This window comes from Lucilia cuprina, chromosome 3, assembly GCF_022045245.1.
Source record: "Lucilia cuprina isolate Lc7/37 chromosome 3, ASM2204524v1, whole genome shotgun sequence".
In the NCBI taxonomy this organism is placed as follows: Eukaryota; Metazoa; Arthropoda; class Insecta; order Diptera; family Calliphoridae; genus Lucilia; species Lucilia cuprina.
This window is the reverse complement of record NC_060951.1, coordinates 14,862,011-14,888,894: the sequence shown is the minus strand read 5'-3', so window position 1 is coordinate 14,888,894 and position 26,884 is coordinate 14,862,011. Positions and strand designations below refer to the sequence as shown.

General features: G+C 30.7%; 1 protein-coding gene and 1 long non-coding RNA gene across 2 annotated transcripts in view; one reads left to right on the top strand and one right to left on the bottom strand.

The window, feature by feature from the left end:
• LOC124418669 (protein trapped in endoderm-1) overlaps positions 1-24,452 on the top strand; it is a 39,450-nt gene extending 14,998 nt beyond the window's left edge. The window contains exon 3 of the mRNA XM_046945570.1: positions 24,096-24,452. Within this exon, the coding sequence (XP_046801526.1) occupies positions 24,096-24,282 (187 nt within the window). The 3' untranslated portion in view covers positions 24,283-24,452. The remainder of the gene's footprint in view (positions 1-24,095) is intronic.
• On the bottom strand, positions 1,568-2,297 carry LOC124418674. The gene is made up of 3 exons (XR_006940135.1): positions 2,104-2,297; positions 1,918-2,035; positions 1,568-1,829 (listed from the first exon to the last, which is right to left on the bottom strand). It is a non-coding gene; the product is annotated as an uncharacterized LOC124418674 (long non-coding RNA).
• Positions 24,453-26,884: the final 2,432 nt, after the last annotated feature.

Sequence of the window (26,884 nt, the reverse complement as noted above, 5' to 3'; positions counted from 1 at the left end):
GGAAAAGGTACATGCTAAAAAAAATTTACAAAATTCGACTTAACAAACTTTATATACGAAAATTTTATAATATATTGTTATATTGTGTAGTAGTTAACTGACATCAATCACTCACCGATTTTAAAGAAACGTGTACATATGTTATATTATCTGGGCTATAATACTCGGAAATACTTTATTTAAAATGTACAACAGTAAAAAATATACGTATTCTCTAAAATGTTGCAAAAATGTGCGATTTTCCCGAAATTCGCCGAGTTCAAATCGCAGGTCCATCGAAACTGAAACAGTTTTCCGTTGAATGGCATTATCTATTGTCAATAAATCCCCATGAGATTTCCTAAAAATTTAAAATTTGTTCAACAATGTACAGTGGGGTCTGCCTGAACAAAAACTTGGCATTAACTAAACTACAATGTTTTGGTATAAATTATGGGTATCGATGGATAGAGGAAGTCCTCTAGATACGAATTATAAAAAAGAAAAAGTTGCACTTAATGCGATTTTCTGCATAATTTTTAAAAACGAAATTTTCCAAAATTTTATTTAAGAAATATTTTTATTGCATTTATAAATATCCTAATTACTTTCGCGAAAGACTTAATTTAATGCATCTTCTGGAAGATTTCTGGATTTTTTTAGGGAATTTTTTTTTACAGTTATAAAGGGATCCGAATTAATTAATTAATAAAAAATTAAAAAAATCTTTCATATTTTGTATTCGGCTGCATTTACGGGAATACTGTTCTCGGTTTTTTTAATAGTTTGTTCGTGGCTTCTTGAGCTTCTTCTGACCCTACTCCTAATTTTGAATTTTGTACAACTTAGCTGCTGTGAATTAAAAGGATTATGTTGTGAATAGTGAACTTTAATATTTACGTAGTAAAGATTTATAGTTTGAATTATACGAAGAGTAGTTTTATTTTCTATATTTTGTCACTAAAAATCGCTAACATGATATGTGGTTTACATTACGGTGTACTAGTCTTTAGAAACGTTTAAAGTGATACCAAACCCTCATGAGAATTACTCTTCTTATCACGGATTTTTTCGTACAAATAGATTCCGTCTAATAATTTTGCAAAACTTATTTACAGGAATGTAAGACCAATAATACATCAATCTTAGCATGTAGTGTTAGAAAAAATAGCGTTAATGCCGCAGTTGCAAAAAGAGGCAAACATTTTTATTTTGGTGTTATTGAGAAGATTTCAGAGTATCTTTAGCATATGGTCGCTTAAAGACCATATGTTAAATTGTACTTTTTCACTTTTAAAAATTGAAAAAAAACATAAATATCTATAAACAAGTAAGATATTTACTACATAAATATTACACCAAAAGCAAAACAAAATGAACAACAACGCTAAATGAAATAAAAAACAAAATACACAAGGCATCTAAACCAACAGACATCTAAACAGACCCAGTAAAAACTTTCATTACCAAGTAATAAGTTAAAATGCTAAAATAATTATATACGTCATATATACAAATGTAAACAATTAACATAAAACATAAAAAACATAATTAAAGAGCAAAAAACTAAATTAAATGAGTTCTTTTACATTTCATCTAAATTTATAATTAATAAATAATTTGTAAAAATATTAAATAAAATATTTTACAATATGGGTTTTAAACATTTGCATTTATCATCGTGAATATTTAATTTCAATTAAAACTTTAATATTTTTAGTTGTTCTCAGTACTTGTGGCATTTTTTCTTTTCAAGCTGGCATTTTTAAAATGGCGATTTTTGATATCCTTGATGGCTTTTCTCATATCATCTTCAAAAGTATGAAGATCATAAGGGTTTACGGTGGCGTCTAAAATATAAAAAGTAAGATTATAATTGAATTATTTGTTAATGAATTGAGAAAAGTAATCAAGTAAAAAGCTATTAATCATACTTACGTAAAAAAATCCATTATCCTAGAATAATTGTAAAGTCTCTTTTTTGTGTCTCTACTTTGTGTGGGACTTAAAACCAATTTTAAATTTTTTCTTAAACCATGCTTTTTACCGCATGAATCTAAATGAAAGAGATACATACATATAAATGGTTCTATTTATATTATTTTAAAATTTAAAAATACGTACCATTCCACTTTTATTTTAATCATTTATGTAATTTTCCCAATCTTGTAATGCATCATCGGTTTCTATTGAAAATCGCTCTAAATGTTTTGGATTGTTCCAAAGAGAAGTTATTGTTGATTTGAGTGCCACAGTTTGCTCCGACAAAATGTTTCCAACATTTAGATTTTGATTAACAATTTTATCTGAAAAGACATAAATATTGACAAGTAAGAGTGTTATATTGGATTATAGCGAATTTTATATACCCAACATTAAAATATTGTAATTTTCAAATGCTGGGCTGTTTTTGCCTATTTCGTGTAGGCCGTTTAGGTGTTATAAACGGAATGTCAAAATCAATATATGTATATTGGTATTTAACTTAACAATAAGATGATTTTGATTTGTTGATTCACTTTTGTTTTGTTGTTTCATTTAGTTTTAATTTCTTTTGTTTTGACATTTTTATAATTTGATAAAATATTTTCAGCAGTCGTGTAGTTCTGGAATAAATACAAATCCATTATTACAAGGAAGTTGCACAACTTTTGCAAGAATGTCTTTTAAATTATATGTTCCTTCTTTAGTCAATATATTTTGTGCAAAAACTATATCGAGATAAGTCGAATTCAATGGGGAGTTGAAAAAATTCTCAACATTTAAAAAGCTTTTGGCAACAAATAAGTCTTTGTTTAAAATCCGTGTTATTTTTAAAAATAGTTTGTTCTTCATTAAGCAGACATTGTCTGGAGAGCAGCTTGAAAAATATCCTTTAGAATTAACAAAAGCTTTTATATTACCATATTGAATTTGAAGCCTTGAAATGGCACTGGGAAAATAATAGAATCTTCATAAAACTAATATGTAATTGTTGAGTTAATGCTTTGGTATTTTTAAACTTCTTTTTATTTTATACATATAACTTTCGTAACTGTAGGCTGAAAATGAATCCAATTTGCCGTAAATTACTGGAAATGTTTCCACAAATTCCTTAATCATGCATTCGGCTTTTTCAATATTTGCTTTGTTAACAGAAGTTATTAAAATTCTATAAGCACAATGTATTAACAGAAAATGGTCATAAATCTCGCTTGGAACATTATCTTTTAAAACCACGATACCCGTGTATAACACGAATTGCCTAAATTCGGTGGCTTTCCATCGTGAAATCTCGGATAAACTTCTCGGCTTTCTGGAGAATTCACGTGGTATATGATTACTTAATGTAACAAGATTCTCTGATATTAATTGGATTGAAGATTGTGATACCGGGTTAATAGTCTTTTTTTATCAAAGACGTCAATATTTTATTAGTTAAATCAAGATCAATGAGGTGCATTGAGTCAATTGGGAATTGAGACACCATTTTAATACCTAGAGTTTCTAGTTGCATTTGGAACTCTAAATGCATTGGTTGATAAAAAACTTTGAATGTTCGAAGTTGAAAATCTACATCACTTCTTTTTTCACCAACACTTGTTAAAAACGTGTTTATATTATCTATTCTTGATCCAATCTGTATACATCTAGGACATCCAATCAGAGATATATGTCCTTTGATTCCACATATAAAAGCTTTTTCTGGAGCGTCACAGATGAATGCTCGTATTTAACCTTTAAGCTTTTTTCCATTATATTCAAATCCTTCTTCCTTCAATTCCATGAATTCAGAAACAAAATCATGCAAATAGCAATTAACATCTACTGCTTTCTGTTTGCCAACATAACAACTTATCAGAAAAACACTACACTCTGGAATATTTACCAAACGGCCTAATATTGGCCATAAACCAATAACTGAGCTTTTAAAGATAGGCAATCCATCAATGCCAATGTCAATTGAAACTTCTTCTATTTTCCGTTTTTCTAATAACCATGTTATTTTTCCGAGTTGTTTCTTCAGACCAATATGTATATATTTTCCGGGAGATGTTGTTCGTTCGTTGCATTGATAATTTTTACCTAAAAGGCCCTGAACTGAACTAGGTACACTTAAATTCTCGGATTTCAATATTTTTTTGTTTTTTAACATTTCTTTTAAATTGTCGTTTACTGAGCATAATTGAAAAATTGAACTTAAGCTAAGTTCAGACCTGTAAAATATTTGGTCCAAATATTTGTTATAAAATATTTATAAAGTTGCGTCAAACAAATGCAATATTTATTTCATGTTCAGACTTGAATAAATATTTGATGGTATTGTTTTATCAAACAGTGCAAAAATAATTTGGTTCAAACACACACATGTTTTGCAGCCACAGTATATTTTCGTATATTTTCATGCAAGAAAAAAACAATTTGGCAATTTGTTTTAATTTTAACTATTTTTATTAGGTTTAAAATTAAATTTTTATAATAAAAGTGTATAATATTAATATATAACACGATGGAAAAAACTTTGATTGTCGAATCTGAACATAAAATATTTCATGTTAACAAACAGCAATGCGGATGATTTTCATAAAACAAATTGATTTACTGGCAAATAAATATTTTCTCATTGTTTCATCAATGTGAACACCAAAAGTCAAATAATTTACGTCATTTTGGTAAAATAATTATTTGATCTTGCAAACCAAATGTAAGATCAAACAGCGTCAATGACAGCTGTTCTTTGTTTATTTTCTGAAAAAGAGTGTTATCACCTCATACAAAAATGTAAATAGTCGCTTATTTTATTTTTTATAAAATATGAATCTGAGACAAATTTGTGACATTTAATTGAAATTCAAGCAATTGCGTAAATTAATGATAATTATTATTTTTGTTGTTTGTTTTGTTATTTATTGTAACAACATACTATATATAGTTATACTACATAATATATGCATCTATAGTCTAGTTTGCAGTCTAGTCCAACGGTTCCCAAATTACAATTAAATATGAGATACTATTATCTCGGAGTATGAAGTTAGGCCACATTTTATAATTCAAGAACAAGCTTATCGAAGATTTAAGTTTGTCAAATTGTAAAACAAAAGTGTTCTTATTTGGAAGGACTAAAATAATATATTTCCGAAACAGAGGTGACTCTTTATTCGTCTTCAATACGTTAATCTAGGTAATTTTAAATATAAATATTCCATTCCGACGTGATACACAGATTTTAACTTGATTTTGTCGACCAATATTATTAAATTAACATTAGAAAATGCATAAATAGTCAAAACCATGCAGTAAAATTCACAGTACTTTCGCAAAGAGTTCAAGTCATATATTATGCGGATAAACGCATTCCGCAACAATTTTCCCGAAAAATTAGCTAATATACTCTGATAACCCGTCTGCAATCACAAAAAATTTTTGCAACGTGACTCTTTAAGCACATGTAGACGATATTTGATGAAGAAACTTTTTCGTTACTTTAAAGAAAAGTGAACGTGAAAGATCTCACGATCTTAAAATTAAACATCATGTTAGCATTTCAACAATGAAGTCATTCTATCTTCAAAAACAGGCAATTGAAACTTCTCTGAAATATTAATTATTCTCAATGTACGAAAATATTTTATAGAAATGACATATCTACATCTGTTTGACCTTGGGATTTATGGACTATGACAATTTTCGGATGAAAAATTACATATTTAGAACAATAAGATATTAAAATATGTATGGGGTTCCGCGAATTTAAATAAATCCCTCAAGAGGTCCGCGAAGTAAAAACCGGGGGAACCGCTGGTCTAGTCTATAGTGGATAGTCAAGCTATAGTTTGGTCTATAGTCTTGTCTATACTCTAGTTTATGGTATTATTTATAGTCTAGTCTATAGGTTATAATCTAGTCTATAGTTTAGTAATTAATTGAGAAATTATTTAATTAATTTATTACTCAATTTATTTATACAATTATTTATTATATTCATGGATATAAAAATATATTAATAAACAATTCTCTATAATTTTCAATTTTATAGATATGTAATTTAATGAAAATTATTTATAATTTGGTTATTTCCGGGCTTATAGCGATTTTTTTGAAATCGCTATAAACCGTTCCAAACAACCAAGGTTTTTCGCTACATTGACAACACTAAATAGCAACAACATGACAGTAAAGATCCACCATCTATCTCTTTTCCACTTGCACAAGGTATTGAAATGTAATTTCAATACATTGTGCAAGTCTATCTATCACTTTTCCACTTGCACAAGGTATTGAAATGTAATTTCCATACATTGTGCAAGTGTATCTATCACATTTCCACTTTCACAAGGTATTGAAATGTAATTTCAGCAAGCAAGTCTATCTATCTCTTTTCCACTTGTACAAGGTATTGAAATGTAATTTCAATACCTTATGCAAGTCTATCTATCTCTTATCCACTTGCACAAGGTAATAAAATGTAATTTGTATTTTTTTGTGGTAAAATTTTGATGAAAAACAATATTAAATGAAATTTTAGAATATATAGAATTTATTATTTAATGATATAGCTTTTTAGTAAATATAAATACATATATTTTTGGCTTTTGGTTTGGTTGCGCAGTAGCTTTTCTTGTTGTTATGTTCCTCCTTGCCTGCAAACAAAATCTTGTTTTTTTAATGTTTTATCCGTCAATTGCTTTACGAAATTATTTGTTGTAATGTGAACACCGGGCAAACAAACTTTTACTATTTGTATTGAATTGTGTTTGGCTTTGTTTCTTCAAACAAAACGTCAAAATAGAAATACTCATTTTAAGCACATTATGAAATAAAAATGTATTTAATTTTTTGTTTTTAGGCAGAAATTTCTATGAAATCATAAAAAATATTATTATTGTGGTGTTCACATTTTGTTCACACTAAGAAAATATTTGTAGGTTGAAAAATAAAAATGTTTCACGAAAAACAGCTGATATTTTGCATGCTCTTCAAAAATATTTTGTGTTCACATTACAGCAAACAAATATTTGATAAAAAACGTCAAATATTTGATAGGTGTGAACGTACCTTTACTTTATTTATATGTATTTGCGAATCTTCACTTCTTTTATTTTATTAATTACACTATATTTTATTTTTTTATTTTTTTCAATATTTTAATATTAAAATTTTTGTCACAACACGTAATTTTCTCCGGATTCTTTTTAAAAATAATTTTTAAATTTTTAGTTTATAAAATTATATTTTTTATATAAACATGTCATAGCTGAGCAAGTTAAATAAAGGACTTTTTTATGACACTTTTTTATAATTCAGCAAAAACAGATTACATATGGACCATATGCATGGAATGAAATATATTGATGTGGTAAAATTTTTCATATATAGCCAAATATGATGTCAATATATAATCAATATATTTATAACAAGATATATGGCAGTTTTTAGCTGGATGAGGAAATAATATTTAGAGTTTTTTTTTTAAATTTATGGATTGTATTGCTTTTATATTTTCAATTTGAATCTACTACATATGTAACCGAATAAACAACTATCCTTAGCTTATTAGTATTAATTTTTATGTTAATTTACAAAAATAATACTGAGTTTTTACAATTCTTTTGAGCGAATTTTGTTAGCAACATTTTAATTACAAATCTTGGTATATACAGTATAAGTAGGTATTTATACATCAGTACCTACTACAGTACCTACATGGAATGAAATATATTGATGTGGTAAAATTTTTCATATATACTTAGCCAAATATGATGCCAATATATAATCAATATATTTATAACAAGACATATGGTAGTTTTTAGCTGGATGAGGAAATAATATTTAGAGTTTTTTTAAATTTATGGATTGTATTGCTTTTATATTTTCAATTTGAATCTACTACATATGTAACCGAATAAACAACTATCCTTAGCTTATAAGTATTAATTTTTATGTTAATTAACATAAATAATACTGAGTTTTTACAATTCTTTTGAGCGAATTTTGTTAGCACCATTTTAATTAAAAATCTTGGTTTATACAGTATAAGTAGGTACTTATACATCAGAATAAAATTTAGTAATTAGTAGATAACTTCTAAGTAATTTAAACGGTATGTTGTAGTCATTACAATGTAAGTACTTATGTAATGACTTGTCATTACCAAGTTTTTGCTGGGGACATAACGAAAAACACAGAAAAACAAAAACAAAATAAACAACACAATAAAACCAACCTACATCCAAATATACGAACAGAATTCACAAAAATAAAACAAAAACAAAATACACAACTCAATGACGCCAACAGCATCCAAACATACAAAACGAACCAAATACATCTACACACACGTTTACATCTTTTTCTAATATACAGTGTTGTTGTTGCTTATTTAACAAAGCATGAAGAGGTTGTTTCGGATTTTTGCTCATATCTCCGTTATCAAAGTAAATTAATAAAGTAGCATCACTTGAACTGCTGACTATTTTTTTAACTATAGTTTCCATAGAAAAATAAAATTAGTTGTCAAAGTTTGCTTTGAAAATTGTTAACATTGTTTATGTCGTCATTTTTAAATTGTGTTTTGCTATTTTTTAAAATTTGTTAAAAGTTGAAAAAATGAATTAAAAGTGGTTTTAAAGTAGTTTAAAAGTGTTATAAATTGTATAATATATAATATAATTAAATCCTTAATATTTTCATCTTAAAAGTAATATTTTATATTTATGTTTTGTTCACTTTGTTGTTAAAGGAAATTTTCTTAAATTTTATTTTGACACATCCTTAGATTATTCCAAAAACAAAATACATGTGTTTGTTGTAGATGTTGTTGTACAACAAGAGATGTCGCTACCTTATTAATTTATTTGTCCCTTAATTAACCGACCGATTTTGATAATATACCCTTCTCACGAAGGTGAAGGGTATAAAAATTGCATTTCAAGTCTCTGGCTGTAAAGATGATTTAAAATAACACCTTTTCATACATAACAATGGTATATTTGATATCGAAAAAGAAAATTTTAAGGAATTTTATATTAAATGGTAGATTCGTACAAAAAATGTTATGGTATTAAACAAAGTATAACAAGTGATCCAACTCTTTGACAGCAGTACCTAACTCTAAAATGTATTGGTAATAAAAATGTATTTTGATTGGTGCATTCTAAACACACAGAGTTTTATAAAAAATTACAATTTTAAGTTTGTTTGAATTTTCAATACCAAAAATTTAAACTCTGTAAAATAAATTAACAAAAAATTTTGTTTCCAGTTCATGAAAATTAAACAAAATTGTAAATTAAAAGTGCTTTAAAACTATTTTAAAAATTGCTGTTTTTTGTGGATAACAGCAATTTCGCGTACGGTCCTTAAAAGTGGCCAAAAGTAAGTTAAACGTTTGAGTGTTTTGACAATTTTTAATTTCTCACAAGAGAGTCGAATTCACACGGCACTCGTAGATGTGAGAGAGTAATTTCCTATATGTGAGAGTTGGACTACTTGTTATACTTTGGTATTAAATTAAATAAAAAATTTCTTGAAAAATATATATAAAAACATAAACTTTGCTGCATCATCTAAAGACATATACAAAAAAAATGGGAAAACTAATGATAGTGTTATATAGAAAAAAGTCTTAGCTTTCCTGGCATATTAAATTTTTATCAAAAAACTCATTTCTAAATATTTACTTTATGTCAAGTTTACTTAAAGGAGGCCCCAATGTGCACTGTTAAAAAAAAGCTGAAATTGGAGATTTGAAACGACATTTAAAATAATCAAACTTGTTTGACCATAGCTGTGAACAAGTTTGCGTTATCTTACAAAGACAAAAACTAATATCAGAGTAAACATAGATATATATTAAGAAACAAAATGTTGGCCTGTTGAACAATATTTTTTTTCCCCTTCATACAAGCGTGAATCATTCTACTGTACATATGAGAAAGTAATATTTCTTATGCTCACTTTCGTGTCTATTTATGATTTATACTTTTTGGGCTTTCATTACCTTTCTATTTTAATAGTTGTTAACAAAGTATAATAAGTATTAAAAAAAAGTCGGTGTCATTAGACCAGGGATGTATTTTTATGTAAACACGTATAGAAAAAGTGTTTTATGGACTAACAGTATGAGTAATAGGATTCACACCCATTTTGACAAATTAATGTACTCTAGAAGACGTTCTAAATGAATATTTGACAATTCGTATAGACCATTAAAATAGGTCGATCCAAGTGTCTGAAAACGGGCCTCCGCCAAAGCAGGATAATCGCAGAGAAGATGAGTAATAGTCTCTTCTTCATTCTCGTTTTGACAACAGTAATCGTTGAACGGGAGACCAATGCGTCTAGCATTATTACCAAATTTACAGTGGCCAGTAATAATCGATATCAGCCTACTTAACTGCGGTCTTTGGAGACCAAGAAGATATTTACACCTGTGTGCATCCATTTGGTGCCATAGTACTCTACATATTGAGCACGTGCGTTCACGCGACCATTTGTCGCGAGCAATGCAGATGCAGTTTTCAGTGCAAGTAGTGGTATACCGCAGAACTGATCTATATCCAGTCTGATAAGCATAGTGCCAGCTCTTGCCAAGGTATCAGCAATACCATTGCCATCCGAAATCCCATGTCCCTTTACCCAAATTAGGGTGATGTTCGAATGTCTCGCCATCACATTGAGAGACGTCCGGCATTCATGGACAATTTTGGATGTGGGGAACACACCAGTTAAAGATTTAATAGCAGCTTGACTATCGGTATAAATTCTGATATCTCTGTTAGATATCCGATAGTACCTTAGCCAGTTTACCGAACTCCTTATCGCCGATATTTCAGCCTGAAGGATACTGCATTCATCGTTTAGTCGGAAGGAGATTTTCGATCCAAATTCCTCAATGAAAATGCCACCACCAACTCCTGTTATAAGAAGCGCAGTAGATCTCATGACTTGTTCCAGTTGTTGTCTGAGTGAAGCCTTTTCAAGCGCCTACCACCAGACAACAACCTCATATAGCGTAAAAGGTTTTAAAACTGCCTCAAAGAGCCAGTGAACATTCATTAAATTTATGCCCAAGCATGTTCCAATGGACTTTCTACAAACATATAGTGCCGTAATGGTTTTAGATGACCTAGAGAGTACGTCTGTACTCCAAGATAGCTTCCTATCACGAATAACGCCCAGCTATTTAGCGCTGTCCAAGAGTTTTAATACTTTGCCATTTAGGCAAGGAAGAGGAAATAAAGGAATCTTGTATTTGCTAGAGAATAGTACAAGTTCCGTTTTACTAGGATTTAAACTAAGACCACCTTCGACACTCCACGAGCTGATGATCCTTAGTGCTTGTTCTAGCCTTTGAGAGATTATTTCGAGATGATCGCCTGACACCGCTACTGCTACATCATCAGCATAGGCAACTGTTTTATACCCAAGAGAGTCTAGTTTTACCAGAATATCATTTATGACCATGTTCCATAAGAGTGGTGATAGTACTCCCCCTTGTGGAGTACCTCTTAAAGCTTTTCTAGAGATTACTGTATCTCCTAGGGAGAATTCAATGATCATATTTGAGAGAAGATTCTCGACAAAGCCCACAACTGACCTACCAAGCCCAGCTCGAGACAGAGATTGGCAGAAAGAAGCAGGTTTGACGTTATTAAAAGCGCCTTCAATATCAAGAAAGGCAATTTGTGAGTAATTACCATACCCCATAGGTTTTTAATATGACCAACGAGTGTATGAAGAGCCGTTTCAACAGATTTGCCCTTCGTATATGCGTGTTCCGCCATGTGATACCGACGTATTCGAAGGCAATTACCTTACGTGGCCGACTTTTCGTTTATGCCATTTGTTAAGGAAAACTACTGGCGAAGCTCGCAAATAGTTTTTAAAAGTCCTCTGACTAATCAAGGTTTTGAAACTGCTTGGCGAAATTTACGCGATGCTTATGACAATCCACGAATGTTGGTCAACAACCAAATTAAGACGCTTTTCGGTCTTCCGTTTTTTGATAAAGAGACCACTGCCGTCCTTAAATCCGTACAGCGTGGGATAAGCAGTTGCCTAGATCTATGGCAATTTATAATATCTCAACCGCTGATTGGGACCCTATTTTAGTTTTTCTATGCATTCAACGGTTACCTTCGGTAACTGTTAACCTTCGGCAACAAGGTGTGAAAAATAAATCGGCCTTCTCTGTGTGGAATTATTTAGACCAATTTTTTACGGAAAGGTCTCAGACCTTAAACGGTTATCTGGTGTCAATGCGAAGGCGCACCTTGCAAACACACCTTCTGGCTCTGGTTCTACTTCTTCTTCATCCTCTTTTGTGTCGACAAAAAAGTCATGCGTGTTATGCAAAACCCGGTTTCATTTTCTTTACTCGTGTCCCCGGTTTAAAAAGTTATCCGTGGCAGATAGATTTTCTACTGCAAAGAAATTTCAATATTGCATAAATTGTCTTTCGCGAAATCATGAAGCTAAGTTGTAATAGTACCTTTAAATGTTCTACTTGCAATAAAAGATATCACACGTTGTTACATCGTGAAACTTTCTCTTCTGATAATTCGCAACCTTGCGATATTACTACTAATTTGTCTATCTCGAATAACTCAGGTAAAACAACATGTGCAAATTTAACTCAATCTGCTTCGTCATCATTAGTTCTACAGCTCCTCAAAATCCGCAAGTATTTCATACCTCACAGAATAGGACTGTTATATTAGGAACTGCGATGGTTTACATCAGACGTCGGCGCTAGTATTGTTCTGACAACGAAGATTTTCGGCAAATTACATGTACACAACACGATCGCATACGAACCTCTAAACAAGAGCATCAAAAATACAAATATTTTATTTAGTTGCTTGACAGCATTCAACAAGGCAGGTTGATGTCGCTTTGTTAAAGAAATTGCAAACACAATTTGAAAAAACAAAAAACAACTTGCAAAAGCAAGAGCATAATTTACAAAAACAACGTACACTCTAAATAATTTTCTAGAATGCATAACAATGAAAGTAAATAAGTTAATCTTGTTTCATACTTTTTTTGTACATTTTAATTAGAAATGTTGTTTCTATTTGAAGAAATTATCATTCTTAAGTACATTGATTACACATTGTTTATAAATATTCGCATTTTACAGTAATGCAATTTAATCTTCAAAATTAAAAATAACCAAATATTTTTTTCAGTGCTATTTCAATGAAAAAAATGCCAATAGTGTGTGGGTAGTGGTGATTTTTTTTTCTGCCTCTCTATCCGCCGGTATATGGTTTACATCGCTCGAGCTCTTATTGATCCCGGTTCGGAAGCTTCGTTCATTTCTGAACGCTTGCTGAATAGCTTGAAACTTCCGACACATTCCTCAAGTGCTCAAGTTTCAGGAGTAATTCAAGCAGTCTCCACTAAGGCGAGTAGAATTTGTTCTCTACTCATCGTTTCGCCATTAGATTCCACTTTATCATTTGATTTGGTATTAAAGAAAATATCAGGTGTTCACCTTCTTTTACCATTCTTCGAATGTTTTGAATGAATTTGTTCTCTACTCATCGTTTAGCCTTTAGATTCCACTTTATTCTTGATTTGGTATTAAAGAAAATATTTTACCATTCCTTCAAATGTTAGAGACAATCTCAAACATTCGTTAAGCCGATAGCAACTTTTATGATAGTCGAAATATTCTTGGTTCGCTTATAGCTCAGAACACGGATAATATCTGATCCTATTTGCATCTCACCTGTACAAGTTTATTCTACGAGCGTATAATTTTCAGACGAAGATTGTCTTAACAGAAATCTTCATAGATTCTGGGAACTAGAGGAAATGCCGAAGAAAAAGTGTTGTCAATTATTGCTAAATTTGTGAGGAAAATTATAAGAGAACAACTCGTCGAGATTCCAATGGTCAGTACATTGTTACTTTACCATTTAAGCCTGAATTTCCTCAACAATTAAATTTAGGTATATCCCGATATAATGTTATGAAACAATATTTTAGGATAGAATCTTCTCTGGTACGAAAACCTGAAATAAAGCGAATGTACGACGATGTAATTAGGGAGTATTTATGTTATCTACCACATCACCCAGTCATAAAACTTGAACGGAAAACTACAAAATTAAGAGTAGTTTTTAATGCTTCTAACACGACTTCTAATGGTACTAGAACGGACCTACTTACAATCAGACTTAGTACTTATTATTTTACGTTGGCGTCTTTTCAAGTATGTAACAAATGTGCAGGCAGATTAGAGTCGATCCTTCTCACACTCTGTTTCAACGCATTTTATTTAGGGAATCTCTAACAGAAATTCTTAAAGATTAAGGGTTACAGACTGTGACATTTGAAATGAATTGTGCCCCATATCTGGCAATTCGTACTTTATTGCAATTAGCAGACGATTCTGAGGCCGAGTATCCCTTATATTTTACGACATTTCATGACATTTCAACTGCTCTAGCTGCTCGTAATCAGCTTATAAAAGCTCTGATATCCGGTCAGTTTGAATTGAGAAAATGGATTTCAAACCATAGTCAAATTTTATACAACATTTTTCCAGAGTTGTTAGTAGACGCTAAACTTTTAAAATTTGTTGAGTCCAGCAGTTCTAAAACATTGGGAATTCAATAGAATGCTCAATTGGACTGTCGATATTAAGCTTAATCAGATTTATTTTTGGACTGACTCCACGATAGTGCTTTGCTGGCTGCAAATCGCTGGGTCCACAAAGGCTTCGTAACAGTACAAGCTTATTGAATATTACTGATCTATCCCGCCTTTATACAGATATACAGGTCACATGTTTCGATGATAAATGAGGATATTTTAGAAAATTATTCCAGTAATTTGTGACATTTGAAATGAATTGTGCCCCATATCTGGCAATTCGTACTTTATTGCAATTAGCAGACGATTCTGAGGCCGAGTAAACCTTATATTTTACGACATTTCATGACATTTCAACTGCTCTAGCTGCTCGTAATCAGCTTATAAAAGCTCTGATATCCGGTCAGTTTGAATTGAGAAAATGGATTTCAAACCATAGTCAAATTTTATACAACATTTTTCCAGAGTTGTTAGTAGACGCTAAACTTTTAAAATTTGTTGAGTCAAGCAGTTCTAAAACATTGGGAATTCAATAGAATGCTCAATTGGACTGTCGATATTAAGCTTAATCAGATTTATTTTTGGACTGACTCCACGATAGTGCTTTGCTGGCTGCAAATCGCTGGGTCCACAAAGGCTTCGTAACAGTACAAGCTTATTGAATATTACTGATCTATCCCGCCTTTATACAGATATACAGGTCACATGTTTCGATGATAAATGAGGATATTTTAGAAAATTATTCCAGTCTTGATAAGCCACTTCGAATTATTTCATATATGTTGAGATTTTTCTATAACAGTCATCCAGTTCACAAATCAGAACGAAGATTGTATCGCGATAAAATACTTTCGAGTAAAGATCTAGCCAGAGCCAAATTACATTTGGTTAAATCAACTCAAAAATTGCACTTTTCCGAATAGTGTACCTTTCTCATGAATAAGAAACCGTTGTGTCCCAAAAGTTTTCTAATTCTTTTAAATACATTTCTGGACAATGACGGAATTATGAGATTAAATCGTCGCTTAGCAAAATCTCCGTCTCTTCGGTATTACGAACAATATCCGATTATTTTGCCTTACGACAGCAAATTCACTCTTCTTTTGGTACAATTCGTACATTTAATTTATATACACGGTGGCAATCAATTAATGTTGGGTATACTTCGCATAGAATATTGAGTACCTAGACTAAAATCTAAAATCCGTGGAGTTATAAGTCGGCGCAAACGCTGTATTATTGATCGAAAATGAGCAAGTAATCAAATAATGACAGCGCTTTCTCCTGAAAGGACAATACTTGATAAGCCTTTTACTACAACCGGTGTTGATTTTACAGGACCGTTCGATATAAAAAGTTTCACTGATTAATCATGTCGTATTACAAAAGGATATGTTTGCGTTTTTGTCTGTTTTTCGACGAAAGCAGTTCATTTGGAAGCAACATCCGATTTGACGACCGCTACCTTTTTATTTGCTTTTCAACGTTTTATATCGCGTAGAGGTTGCCCTCAAACAATGTTTTGGGATAATGGTACAAATTTTACGGGCGCGTCGCGAGTACTAGAAAAAGATTTTAGACTCTTTATGAGAGAAACTCAAACGGCAATCAGTTCCACATATGGTATTCAGGGTCTGTCATGGCACTTTATTCCGGCTGGGGCTCCTCATATGGGTGGCATATGGGAAGCCGCAGTGAAAAGTTTTAAACTTCATTTTAGAAAGGAAGCGCAATACTACAAATACACATTTGAAGAACTGATAACAGTACTGGCTAGAATCGAATCATGTCTTAATTTTCGTCCCCTATGTCCAATGTCGGAGAATCCTGGGGATCCGGTTGCTCTAACGCCCGTTTATCTAACTCGCCATTATTAGTTCCTCCGGAGCGAAATTCAGTTGGATGATTTAGTCGTTATACGGCACGAAAATTTAACTCCAACATCATGGAGATTAGGTCGCGTCGTTAAGCTCTATCTGAGTAGTGATGGATATGTTAGAGTAGTATATGTACGAACCGCGAATGGGGTCGTAAGACGACATATCGTAAAGCTCGTCATTTTAACAAATTTATCTTAACATCGATACTTTTCACATTTCTTAGCACCATGGTCGCTCTACCTAAATACTCCGAAGCAGCTCTTTTTGAAGAACACGATGAGGGAATGGAAGTAGGGGCCCAGCTTCTACCGAAACTTCAGCTCCGACTCAAAACTCATTAACTGCAGCAGTAGAAGACGCCCCTGCTATTAAAGATTTGGATGAGGAAATGCTAGTTACGGCTCCTGCTTCGCCTGAAACCCCAACTACTGTGAAATTGCCCATTTCAACTTCATCAACAGCAACTGTGGTAGACGCTCCTGCTACTACGGTGTCATGTACTCGGCCTTGAATAATATTAAGACATAATATAGGGTTTGTAAACATAAGCTCCCTTTGAGATTTTGTCCAGTTTTTCGTGAAATAAGTCATGAAAAGGGATCACAATACTCTCTTGAATTTCATAAAGAATAATAAACCTACCAATTCTGCTACTGTCCGTCCGAAATTCCATCCAAAACAATCTAAAATGCGCAAAACCGGTGACACTCGTCACGCGAAATCCAATTCGTCGGAAAGCCCCACAGTACAACTTCACTTTAAACACGTCGTCTCCTTTTCGCCATCTTTAAGATGCGAGACCTTAATTTCAGAATTGAAAATTCCATCATCTACCGTAAACGATGTGAATAATTGTCACTTGACTATAGGTTCTCAGTATGACCGGAATCAAATCGCTTTAACGGCAAAGATGACAAAAATGAAAGGCGAAGTCACACCAAATCACATCAGTTGTCAAGTATATACATACGTACAACAACACTATGCAATGTTGTCCGTTCGTAAACTGGACAGTTTTCAAGGAAATTTCATATGGGGGACACTATTTTTCATGTTTAATTCAATATTTTACACAGCTTCAAAAAACCTTTGTTTTGTTTTATGATTATTCAAAAAATATTTTTAGTTTATCGATGACCGTTCGTGAGTAACGAAAAAGTCCTTTTTCAGATATTTTTTTAAATTTTACAGTTTTTTCTTAAACAAAATATATGATATAAAGTATAATTGTGTATACATTTTATTTATATTAATGAAAAACCTAAAAAATTAAAATTTTTTGGAATATGACAATTATGAGCAATTTATGATTAATACATCATTGGACGTGGTTTTAAAATCCCTTTCAAACGACACCCATACTGGATATATTGTTTCAAAACAGAACTAAAATTAAAAAAAAAAGTCAAAGATACATTTTTTTAATTTAGTACCAGGCGTGTATATTTATTTTTCCCTCTGTGTACTTGTTTTTTATACTAACCATTAATAAGATGGGGGTATATTGTTTTTGTCGTAAAAAATCATGAAAACATGATAAGTCCAAACGAGAACAGCTAGAGAGCTGAAATTTTGCACAGACGTTTTTAGTTGATTGAAAATTGACAATGTTGGTCTAAGATTCACCTAGCCCCCATATTAGTCCCCCCTAGAAAATTACTTTATAGCTCAGCCTTTAATTGGCCCAACCCGCCATATAATATACCCTTCAGAAATTTATTCGTCCATTTTGACCCTATCCTCCATAAAAGGTTCCCTAAAAAAGACTTTAACTTGTGAGCAGTATTACTTTGGCTTACACTATCAAATTTAATTATTTTTAGAAAAACTTACAAATATGAAATCTAAACCTCGATAAATTCATTATAACGTAACGAATCAGAAATTTTGTATAACTTTCCATTTTGCATGTATACAAAGAATGTGTGTACCGAATTTTATCAAAATCAGATATTACAATAAAATTTTCCTAAAAAACGTAAGTTTTAAATGAATTAACAATACGAGTTAACTTTTATAACCCTTTTTCTTTTAGTTTCAAAGCACAAAAGTAAAAAATTTTGGCCGTTTTTGCCACTCTGTTTTGTCCCCTTATGATCAAAATTATATATATATATATATATATATATATATATAATATATATATATATATAATATATATATATATATATATATATATATATTATATTATATATATATATATATATATTATATATATATATATATAATATATATATATATATATATATATATATATATATTATATATATTCACGGCAAAACTGCTAAACCGATTTACATGGAATTTGGATCGCTGATAGGTCTAGCTCCAAAAGGATACCACGTCCCTTTTTACGCCAACTTTTTGTAAAACTATTATTACACCAATTTTCCAATCACAATATGCAAAACCTACTAAACCGATTTACCTGAAATTTTGCATACCGATAGTTGCAAGCTTGGAAAGAGTTATAGGCTATATAGGATCTTGATCGGATGCCTCGCCCCTTTTTACGCCAACTTTTTGTAAAACTATTATTACACCAATTTTCCAATCGCAATATGCAAAAACTACTAAACCGATTTACCTGAAATTTTGCATACCAATAGTTGTAAGTTGGGAAAGAATTGTAGGCTATATATAAGATACTGATCCGATGCCAGGCTCCTTTCTACGCCCAATTTTTATAAAATTATCCTTGCCTATATATAATCCTATAATTATATGAAAGACTAGCTATACCCAGTGTGCTTCGCTACCCTCATCGTAATGGAATAAAATAAATATCATTATTGTAAATGTATATATATCTGCAATATCAAAAATTCCCCTTTTAGAGAACTCTTTAAGTTTGATTATATGATTCTAGTCTCAATATTACAGAAAATTAGAAAAAACAGTTGAAGAACGAAAAAGTACCAGACAGTGCATTTTTATACATTTTCATTAAATCAGGATGACGCATGTTTAATTTTCAACCAGAAACAAAAAAAATCGCATAAAGATTTTTATACAATCAGGAAGCTACATGTCCAATTTAATGTTTTTAGGTTCAATATTATAGAAAATTCGAAAAGTATTAGTAAAAGAACAAAAAGTACCAGAGTATGCTTTTTCAATTTTCGTTCAATTGGGATACTGCGTATTTAATTTTATGTTTATATATTCAATATTTTAGAAAGCTCTAAAAGTACCAGTACCAGTGAAGTACGAAAAAGTGCCAAAGGACCTATTTTATTTAAATTCATGTTCCTAAGTTCAATATTATAGAAAATTCAAAAAGTACCAGAAAATATTCCAGTTTAAATTTTCATTCACTCAAGTCCCTGATTGCTTTTATAGTTTCTAATTAACTCCGGGCTCCACATGCTAAATTTCATGTTTCTAGGATCAATATTATAAAAAACACAAAAGGTACCTTTTGAAGAACGAAAAAGTACCAAAAAGTGCCCTTTTATAGGTTCTCACTTAATCCAGGCTCTAAACGCTTAATTTCATGTTTCTAGGTTCAATATTATAGAAAATTCAAAATGTACCTTTTAAAGAACGGAAAAGTACCAAAAAGTCCCCTTTTATAGGTCCTCACTTAACCCGGGCTCTACATGCTTAATTTCACGTTTCTAGGTTCAATATTATACAAAAATCCAAAAAGTACCTTTTGAAGAACGAAAAGGTTTCAAAAAGTCCCCTTTTATATGTTCTCACTTAATCCACGCTCTACATACTTAATCTCATGTTTATAGGTTCAATATTATAAAAAATTCAAAAAGTACCTTTTGATGAACGAAAAGTCCCCTTTTATAGATTTTAATGTTTCTAGGTTAAATTTTATAGAAAACTCAAAAAGTACCTTTTGTAGAACGAAACAGTACCAAAAAGTCTCCTTTTATAGATTCTCATTTACTCCGGGCTCTACATGCTTAATTTCATGTTTCTAGGTTCAATATTATACAAAAATCAAAAAAGTACCTTTTGAAGAACGAAAAAGTACCAAAAGTCCCCTTTTTTAGGTTCTCACTTAATCCATCCTCCACATACCTAATTTCATGTTTCTAGGTTCAATATTATAGGAAATTCAAAAAGTACCTTTTGAAGAACGAAAAAGTACCAAAAAGTCCCCTTTTATAGATTCTAATTTACTCCGGTCTCTACATACTTAATTTCATGTTTCTAGGTTCAATATTATACGAAATTCAAAAAGTACCTTTTGAAGAACGAAAAAGTACCAAAAAGTCCCCTTTTATAGATTCTCATTTACTCCGGGCTCTACATGCTTAATTTCATTTTTCTAGGTTAAATTTTATAGAAAACTCAAAAAGTACCTTTTGTAGAACGAAAAAGTACCAAAAAGTCCCCTTTTATAGATTCTCATTTACTCCGGGCTCTACATGCATAATTTCATGCTTCTAGGTTTAATTTTAAAGAAAACTCAAGAAAATACCTGTGTAGAATGAAAAAGTACCGAAAAGTCTCTTTATTATTAATTTCATGTTTCGATTTCAATATCAAAGAAAACTCAAAAACTACCAGATGGCGAATGAAAAAGTACCAAAAAATATCACTTGGTACCGAGTTTCCAAATAACACCTCATTAGCATATTTAGTGTTTCTACATCTAAAATTTTTATCTAAATTGGATCATTGTGTTTGAATAAACACAATTCTATTCCAAAATGTTGCAACATCGTAGTGGGAGCCCGTTATTACGTATTTATATGTATAAGTTAATAAACCAAAATCAATGTTTTATGAAAAAAGTACCAAAAATAGGTACAATTTTCACCCCTTAAACATCCGAATAACCAAAAAGTACTAAATTTATATTTTTTCGTCAAGTTATGAAGGAGTCAAAAATATTGTTTGAATGTTCACTGGTTTAAAAGATAAATGGGGTGCAAAAAAAGTACCAAAATACAGTTTTTACCCTAAAGGGGCCGAAATTGAAAAAAGTACTAGACACCTGTCCGCTTATTTTTTAAATGAACGACGATAAGCTTTAAACTATTTTTGTATCTTTTCTAGTTTAGGAGATATGAGGTTACCGATTTTACCCGTTTTTACCCTTTTTTACCCCCTAAACATTCGAATTTTCAAAAATCCCTTCTTAGTGGATCTTAATGGTTGGAGACCATGCCCCTGTCCAAATTTCAGCTCTTTAGCTGTGCGATGATGAATCAGTCAATCAGTCAGTCAGTAACGTTAGAATTTTATATATATATATAGATAACGTCTGTTTGTTACGCTTTAACGAACAAACTACTGAACTAATTTAAATGAAATTTAGAGTTCTAATAGTTCTATTTTAAAGTGGAAATATGCTATATAAAATTATGATTTGACGTCACGATTCTTCTTATTCTCACTTTTTTCTATATAATTGTATACAAAATTTCCATTTGTTATACAAAATTTCCATTTGAGACTTACAGAAAACTGCTGAACCGATTTACATGAAATTTGGAGTACCAATAGGTCTTACCTCAGGATCTGTATAGGACGCCATGCCTCTTTTTACACCAACTTTTTGTAAAACAATTATTAAACCAAATTTACGTTAAGGCATACAAAAAACTACTGATCCGATTTTCATAAAAACTATTATAATGAATGTTGTGGAATGAACAGTAAGAAACATTACATCTTCAAAACGTATGTATTTAATAATAAATAATATGAAACTCTTTTTACTCTCTCACGGCATATTCGGCATGTTATAGGTGTAACCTCAGAAGTTAAAAAATACTCTATATTATATTTATTGGATACTACGCATATTTTTATGTTCACTTTTATAATACCAGCTATACACCAAATTTCTAGGCTAAATATAAAAAATATGAACGTATTTTCAGGAAATTTGGCAACATACAGGGTATTTTTGGAACCAACTTTTTGATTTGGATTTTATGCTTCATGAAATTTTTTATGTCAAGTTTGACAGTTTTATCGTGGAAGATTAGGTTAGTTTGAGGAAGAGAATGTTTATACATCAAATCCAAAAAAATACACCTACACCACTAATTTCAGGAATGTTGTGATCTTAATGAAAAGCAATGACTTTTTTCTGTATACTTTTTGTTACATTTATAATGTTAAAGATCATGATATATACTTCTTTTATTATATGAGAATTATTATTTAGATAAAATTTTAATCAAAAATTTATTTTTATTTGAAAACTCTATAATGTTTAACTAACTTTGCGATTACGTAAAATAAAAATCTGTAATCAATTTAATTTATTATCAAAAATCGATTTTCAGCTAAAGCGTAAAATCGGTTGTAGATCCGTACATAATAATAATAAAAAAACTATTCTTATTTCAAAACCTGTAATCGGCTGTCTATCTTCAAAAAATAACTATTTGAAAACAGAATCTGATGTAGTTTACTACGATCTAGAAAATAGCATATGAACATTTTTTATCAAAATTATATTGTTGTACATCCATATATAAGACTCCCATCACTTATAATTTCCACCGGAAAACTATTTTTATTTCAAAACCTGTAATCTGCTATGTATCAGAAAATAACTATTTCAAATCAGAATCGGATGTTGTTGTTGTTGTTGGAACAGCTCAACTGTGGCCAATAGTTCTTTCCTGGGGAAAAAACTTTCGGTTGATACAGCTGTCACTGGGTTGACAATCTTTGGCCGAGTATGACTCGGGTCGTTCGGAGCGAAGATCCATTGTCGTGGGAACGAGAATCGGATGTAGTTTTCTACGATCCTAAAATAGGGCAAATGATATATTCATATTACATATCCAAAAAAATTCGAATTTAATTCGGCTGTGGTTCCTTATATAACACTTAAATCTATCTAGAAAATCATTCTTATCACCCCTTAAAATTTCTATTTATATAACTCTTTAAAAATTTCTTTTAAATAACTCTCAATTCGAGAAAACAATAAAGATGCGTAATCACTAATATTTCCCATACAAATCGAGTTTTATATCAAAAATAAAAATTTATTGTTAAATCGAGATAATAAAAATCTGTGATCAGTTAAATATACCATGAAAAATTTATCCTGATATAAATTCGGTTGCCATTTTTTAAATGCAGCTCAAATCTAAAAAACCATGAAGATATGTATTTGACTACTCATTAGAGTGACCCGAAAGACAGCACTTTTGCAAGTCTTGTATATTTAGGTAGACCTCTCATATGATGCATATAAAGCATTGTTCATATAAAATTTGGATGAATTCATCTTTCGATATCTTTTTATACTTTTAGAAAATTATTTACCAAAAATTCTGTACAACTTTTTCTGTATGTAGCGCCGTATTTATTGAGGAAGATTTGAATATTTTAATAAGAAAAATTATTTGGGTATGATTTTTGTATATCTAACGATATTTGACCTTTAAACCTTTATTTCTTCGGATTTTATAAGTGGTGTCTAAATTCAGGCAAATCTTAAGTGTGGATGCATAAAAGCTAATGAATAAAAATAACATTTGTAAACATACTTTTGTATAAATGGATGTATTTGAGAAACAAATGCTAATTTCAGTATAATTTGTCGAAAAAAGTTTCTTAAATTTGTCTACAAATTAGTCAAAATTTCCTAATTTAAACTCATTATCAATTATTTATTTATTAAAAATCAATTTTTTTTTATTATTTTTTCAGAATCGCATATATCAAAGTCTTTTCAAATTTAAAGTTTTGGGGAGAGCCGATATCTCCTATGCCAAGCAAAAGCTTTCAAGCCAGTAAAAACTCCAAAGACTTTTCCGCCGCAGTTCGAAGCACACCGTTATTTCAGACAACAAAACTAAAGAATTTTAATGAAGGATGTGAAAATTATTCAATTTAAACATTTCGAATTAAATATAAATTATAAAGTTTTCAAACTGTACCCTAGAAATAGAAAATACTATAAAATGTTACACCATATAGTTATATATAGGCTAATCTGAAGCGGTTCAGGAAATTAAAAACACTTGAGAGAACTTAACTCTTTCACTGAGCTGAACGAGGATAATATCATTTTAAGGTAGAAGTACACAACATGAGTTGAAGAAGCAACGCCTTATAAGCTCCAAGTCACACACCATGCGTCACTTCGATCTTCTTTTAAATGTTTTTAAGATTATTAATGTTTAAAGATTATTAATGTTAAAAAATTACAACACGTCTTGTGTACATCCACCTTATAGTTTTACTTATCACTAAACGTTTTTTCGGCATTTTTATGAAATGAATTTGTTTTTAACAAACAAAAAAAATATTTTGTATTCTTTGATATTTTATTTTAATTAGTAGAAAAAACTATTTTGTATTCTTTAATATTTTATTTTAATTAATATTGAGAAGGCAAAGTAATAAATTTTCGTATAATAAACTAAATTTATTAATTTTAATATTTTTCATATTTTTTAATTGTTGCAAATAAAAAAACAAGTTGTGATTGTTTTATGTTTTGAGTAAAATATATTATTACCAAAACTATTAAACGAATATTTTCATTTACTAGTGTATGAAATTCCATTAATAACACAGAAAAAATAACGTAGGAAAAATACTCTTATTATTTAGTACTTTTTAAACTTTTAGTTCTTTCACTAATGCATTCTCCGCAGTTTTGTCAAAGGTCTTTGACAAGATTCGTCTATATGTTACTATATGGTTTCATTTTTATGTATGAACTAAGTTGAGTAATAGCACCTTATAATGACATTCAACTGTGTAAATACATATGTTTTATTTGGTTAATAATACAATAGAGTTAAAAAATAAAGTAAAGCAAAATATAGAGCACCGCATTTTTTGTGTTAATTTTTAAAATAATAGATGTATTACATTTAAAACATTTAAAAATATTTAACAAATAAAATTGACTTTATTGTTACTGAATAGTAACAATAAAGCGCTTGGGATCTCTGTGGGTTGTAAGATGACCACATGATCCTTGCCTGTATACATGTGACTTCATTCTGCTTCATAGTTTTTCACGTATCGAGCGTTTGCAGGTTGAAAGCGGTATGGGTCGGTATATGCGCTCACCAGGAATTTGTTGGTGTCCTGGAATTCAATACAGTCCTATTGTAGAATGTTTCGGGTTGCTCGGCATTCTAGGACTAAGTTTGATGTCGTGTAAACACCACTTAGAACCTTAAGGGCTGCCTGACTATCGGTATAAATTCGAATATCAGCGCCGTATATTCAATAAAACCTGAGCCAGTTTACAATCCGTTTTATGGCAGATAATTCAGCCTGAAGAATCCTACATTGGTCAGGAAGCTGTCAGAGAGAATGAACCGTACTATTATTGAAAAAACAAGATGCCTTTTAATTGAATTCCGTCTATCAAAGAAGTTCTGGGCTGAAGCTGCAAATACGGCTGTATATTTAATAAACCGTACTCCATGTAAAACTTTAAATAGTGTTTCTCCTGAAGAAATAGGTCTGGTAAGAAACCAAACTTAAAATATCTTAAAGTTTTTAGATGCAAAGCAGTGATACATATATCAAAAGAAAAGAAAAGAGATAGCAAAAAATCAATTTTCGTTGACTATTGTACACACTCCAAAACCTATCGGTTCTATGACGTTAAATCAAAGAAGGTCGATTCAAGTAGAGATGCCAAGTTTTTAGAAAACGAATTCTATAATGAAATGCCTAGTGATGTTTCTAAGTTCTATATTATACCGGGATGTGATTCAGTGGGGAATGTGGATAATCCAGAAGATATATGTTCTGATGATAGAAATCCAACAGACAATGTTGACGAATGCTCCGATGTAATAAATCCTACAAAAACTATTCATATACGTTCAGATGCCACAATTTCATATTCAGAAATGCTAAGTATTGGAGAAGAAAGTAATTCTGATGAAGACCAATATTTATCTGAAACTGATGAAACATCGGCTAGGAACAATGATGATCAAAGTAACGACTGGGTACCTAGACCATCTGTGTGAGGAATCACATCACCTGAAACTGTATGAAAGTCATCTAGAATACTAAAACCAATTCAAAGGTATGGGTATGAATGCAATGTTGTTGAAGTGGATGAAGAACCCAAAATAGTGAAGCAGGCATTAGAAAGTTCTAACAGAAATGGGTTGGTCATTAAAGATTATTCCCAATGCTACGGAATTGAATATGAAGAAACATTCTCTTCTGTTTGGCCGTTCTGCACGACTTGGATATAGACCAAATTGATGTGGTGACAGCTTTCATCCAAAGTGAACTAAATGAGGAAATATATATAAACTTAAGAAATCTTTGTATGGTCTTAAACAAGGTAGTATATTGTGGAATCAAAAGCTGTATCACACATTGAAGAAAATTGGATTAACTCAATCAAAAATGGAACCTTGCGAATATTACAAGTTAGCCAATGATTAAATAACTAATGTAGCAATTTAAGTTGACGACATTTTGATATTTACAAATAATTCAAAAAATAA